This window comes from Sinocyclocheilus grahami, unplaced genomic scaffold, assembly GCF_001515645.1.
Source record: "Sinocyclocheilus grahami isolate Dianchi unplaced genomic scaffold, SAMN03320097.WGS_v1.1 scaffold516.1, whole genome shotgun sequence".
Taxonomy (NCBI): domain Eukaryota; kingdom Metazoa; phylum Chordata; class Actinopteri; order Cypriniformes; family Cyprinidae; genus Sinocyclocheilus; species Sinocyclocheilus grahami.
The window spans coordinates 158,264-163,242 of record NW_015505695.1 but is presented as its reverse complement, the minus strand read 5'-3'; the positions used below and the strand labels follow the sequence as shown (position 1 = coordinate 163,242).

The following is a 4,979-nucleotide window of genomic DNA, read 5'->3' as shown; positions in this document are numbered from 1 at the left end:
ATTTAATAACGTAAAAGTTATAAATGATTTGGAAATCAAGTCGGCAAGTCATATTTACAGTTATTGTTTTTTCAAAGCCTGTCTAAAAAGGCAGCAATAACCTTTTTTTAACAAGAGAAAGTATTTTCATTTTCCGTACCATTTTAAAAGGTTTATACTTAAGGACTTTTCCAAGTGAAACTAGACCTACCAGTGTTTTTCTGCTTTTTAAATACACTACAGAAAGAATAATGTCCTTCAAGTACACCTACAGTGATCCTCAACTGCAAATACACAAGCACAAACACCATCAACACATCCATTCTCAATGCCTATTCCTGGACGCACGACATATCATGACACATCAAGTCTGTGGCTTCCTTCGGAAAATAAATACAATAAAATGACATTATTTGAATAGACAAGTCTATACCACTAAGCTAAATGTGACAACACAATGCTGAAGCTTTTAAAGTTAGTAAGAGTGAATCCAGACCGACTAAACTAGGGCTGGGCGATAATATCCAACATCCATTCTGTTGGTGATATAAATGATCGCACTAGTTTTTAAAGCACTTTTTATTTAGTAATTAAATATGCTATTTTAAATGGGTCATATGATGCGATTTCAAGTTTTCCTTTCTCTTTGGAGTGTTACAAGCTCTTTTATTTGGCCTTCCGGAAGTAGATGCAATTAGGAATCATTGGTTAAGATTTATTTACAACAGAACAGCACAACCCAGATGCTCGAATTTGTGCAACGCATTTTATGGACGAAGATTTTTTGAACCTAGAAGAGTACAAGGCTGGCTGTGCACAAAAGCTCTTTCTAAAAAAAAAAAAAAGATTGTCATTTTTTAGAGGCGGGGCAATAATGTACAGTATTTGAAAAATAATGTGTTTTTTGAACATTAAAGCATGTCAACATTCTGTTACACCAAATAATGATCTTTAAAATAGCATCATATGACCCCTTTAATAGATTCACAATCTTTACTTTTAAGAATTAAAACAGATATTTGAATAATATTTTTCATTACATTTCAGTAGCAACAATGGCATTAAGATGTGGTCACATTCACCGCTGTTGCACAAATTTTCACGAGTGAAATCCAGTCATTTCAACAGCAATCAACAATGCTATCTCATGACCAATTCGTATGTATTTTACGAGGAGGCTAATTCGTACGACCTCACTCGTACGATTTTGTATGATTTGTCTAGACCCCAGTGACGGGCAGGTTAGGCGTAGATCAATCGTACAAATTTATATGAATTGTGCAACTCTTAAAATATGTACGATTTAGCGAAAATCGTAAGAATTTGTATGTGGTCCTACGAATTAGCCACCTCATAAAATATGTATGAATTGCCATGAGATCGGGTTGCACACAGATTTCGCAACAGGTTCAAGTTGGTCATGTGTTATATTACGGTTGCCACACAAAAAAAGCTATTGACAACGGTCCTTTTTTGCCAAAATTTCACTAATATGACCACACAATCTTAAATTAGAAAGTGAATTAATTCACAACTATAAATTAGCAATTTGTTTGTTTGTTCATCACTCAAATTTCTCATCAACGTCTTAGTGTCGCGTTTTAGTATGTTGTTTATTACTTTATACTGTTATATTGATGCATATGAAAAAAAAATTAGATATTAACAATCATTAAATATTATCTACTTGGCAACAATGCGAATTTAAATCCAGATCAGCAAATACAGAAATTATATTTTCAAAATGAACTCCATTTTGAACCATATTTCATATATAGAAAACTAACTAATTCAGAGTATATACATAAGTATACTTAGAGTATAGAATATACTTACTTGTTCTGAATTATTTTTTATTATTAAATATTGCCAAAATACTGCAAAATAGAGATACAATTTTGATAATATAATTTATCTATTTGCTCTGTAATGAATTTTTATATCAAATATATACAGTATATATAGCATATTGTACAAAAAGGCTGCAAAATAGATTTTTTTTTTTTTTTAATCGCCCAACCCTAATCTACATCATCATCATCATACATATTAAAATATTCACAGTAAATACAACCTGATTTCATACTGATACCTGAATGACCACAGTAGTTAAAAGTATCAAACGTACTGCCAATCTCTCAAGGAATAAGGACGAATTATGTTGGAATGGCAATGAGGCAGAGAAGAGCTAATGGAAATATTTCCAGTGCCAAATTTTTGCTGGGGAAAACAAATCAATAACTGAATAAATAAAGAGCCCACAATCAAGCCAGTGTTTCAGACGTCTATGGCGACTCCGTGTTTGGTGGAGATCATGTCTCTGGTGCCGGTCAGATACATGAGCACCGAGCACAGGTGAGGCAGAGTGGCTGTGATGGTGACGTACAGCCAGTAAGAAATGGGCGTCGTGTTTCCAAACGGACACACCCAGAGACCGTGCCGAACGCCGTCGCGGATGTGGTGCGATGCCAGCGAGATGAACAGCATCCAGGGCAGGGAGCACCAGGAGTCCTTGAGCCGGCAGGCCCACATGAGGAGGCGCAGAGAGAAGCAGAGCGCTGGGATCAGGGTGGAGCAGTGCAGCGGAGGCCTGTGCGGCAGATTCACAGCAGCCTGCACAAGTTCACAAACTTCAGTTAAAACAGCAAGTTTTTAACTTGCACTGATCTATGTGACAATCACTTTACAGTGAATGTAGCTTTAAGTCACTGATGCCATTGCAGAAATGCATTATTTGCAGTCAGCCATGATCATTTTATCCTAGGGCTGCACGATTAATCAAAATTGAATCGGAATCGCGATTAGGTGCGACTTGTCAGGGAAGCACGGTTCTGTGATCAGTAGTAAATCTCCATCCAAAGGCCAGAGGGCACTCTCGCATGGAAACTCCAAATATGGTTAATCGGAGTTCATTTTATTATAATTTAATTAGTGCTGTCAAACGATTAATCGCAAAATAAAAGTTTTTGTTTACATAACATATGTGTGTGTACTGTGTATATTTATTATGTATATATAAATACACACACATGCATGTATATTTTTAAGAAAAACGTGTTATATTTGTATATTAAATGTATTTATATATAATATAAAATATGTAAGGAAGCGGAGTGGCCGTTACACCTCGGGTGTGCATTATTTTTCTAGTAAGTTAACGGCCCAGAGCCAATTATTCCACTTACACTACGGTTGCCACACCTCAAGACGTCGATCAGATGATATATTTCAAGGCATCCATCCGGTTTTTGTACTTAAAATGCTATTGTGAGTAGGATTAGTTTCTTCCGCATATCATCCAACGCCTCCGTTACTAATTCCAAAACGCCATTTTAGACCTAGTAACGGAGGCTTGAGCCGTTGATAGCACAGTATGTGTAGAGTATGTGCTTTACGTACATAATAAAACATAATTTTGTGGCAAAACATGGAAATAATCTCTCGTTTTTATCCTATTGCTTACTATATTTATTTGTTTGGCCAGTGTCATTGTGGGTTTTGGTTATTTTGCTGTTGTAAGCTGTAAAGACCTTTGAAATAACTGAAATCATTTGGCGAAGTGATATTTACATGTAATGTGGTCAAGAGCTGCCTGGAACTACGTTCGTTGTGCGTTTCCCTGAATATAATTGCACACCTTAGAACGTTGGCCAGCCAATCAGATGCAAGCATTCAACTGCCTTGTAGTATAAATAAATACATGTAAATATTTTCAAAATATATACTGTATGAGTGTGTATTTATATATACATAATACATATACACACACATTATGCAAACAAAAACTTTTATTTTGGATGCGATTAATCATTTGACAGCACAAAATTTTATATAAGTATATAATACGTATACAAGTACATAATGCAATGCTAATCGACATAGCCTTTATCACTGCTTAGAACTATGAAATATGTTGCGTGCCCTATTCTGCGCAAGAAGCCACATCATCTCACAGAAGGATTTATTTCAAACACTCGACTGATGTTATAAAGTGAGTTTGGAGTAGTGGTCGACCGATATATCGGCAAGGCCGATATCTGACATTTTTCAAATATCGGCATCGGCCGATAAGTTTTTCTGTTTGGCCGATGTGCTCGAGGCTTTTATTTTGACGGCGCCGAGAACGGCTGCGGCAGCGCCTGAGCACACACCGCTCACATTCTCCCTCTTGTTCGCTGTTGTCATTCAGTTCTGTCTAATTCGGATAGAAATCTATCTAATAATCAGATAGAACTGTTAAACAAAGGAATTAAAATGTATACAAAAAAGTATTATAACGATTGCTTTAATAGTATTAAAAGGCTAATTATAATACTTTCTTGTTTGCCGTCAGCATTCCGCAAATACGCATTTATATAATTTAAACAAATCTTTGAATGACTAATGAACATTTAATTTCACAAACCTTGCAGACTTATGCCGAGTTCCCACGATTTTCAAAGTCGTCGGGTCACCGTGGTTTTCACACTGCACGACTATCTGAGGTAGCAGTCAGTCGCTGCTGTGTTCACATTGCACGATGGATCGGCGACAGGGGGTTACACACTGCATGACTTTACAATAGGAAGAATCGCAGACAACACTGTCTGGTCCGCAAACTACGTTTCACAACAAAACACACGCCAGAAGTGATAAGGAAATAACGTGAGAACCCAAGTTCTCGAGCAAGACTGGAATTATCAGTGTGAACTCGGCATTAGTCGGATCTAGTTGAGATCTTGTGAAGTGTGCATGTGACCTGCATGATCGCGTGTTCTGTGACGATCGGTCCTATGGTCCGTGCGAACTGAATGCAGACACCGGACAGGAGAGTTCAGCTTCACTGGAATTAAACGCCCCTTTCTGCTGATTGGTCAGCCGAAGATCAAACCGTGCCTTCATCAGTTCTTCCGCAGTATCACGCAGCAGAATAATAGTCCTCAGCTGCTGCAGTTGTATGGATTCTTAATGCATTTATTGCAACTACATTTAATCTTTTTTCATCAAACAAACAGTCAAAT

The 4,979-nt window shown here is 37.0% G+C and overlaps 1 protein-coding gene across 3 annotated transcripts in view; it reads right to left on the bottom strand.

Moving 5' to 3' along the window:
* Positions 1-1,995: 1,995 nt before the first annotated feature.
* LOC107554852 (transmembrane protein C5orf28 homolog) overlaps positions 1,996-4,979 on the bottom strand; it is a 6,088-nt gene continuing 3,104 nt past the window's right edge. For 2 of the 3 annotated variants that reach the window (XM_016237490.1, XM_016237492.1), the window contains exon 3: positions 1,996-2,592. In XM_016237490.1, the coding sequence (XP_016092976.1) occupies positions 2,257-2,592 (336 nt within the window). In that variant the 3' untranslated portion in view covers positions 1,996-2,256. The remainder of the gene's footprint in view (positions 2,593-4,979) is intronic. The other variant, XM_016237491.1, reaches the window with a different exon arrangement.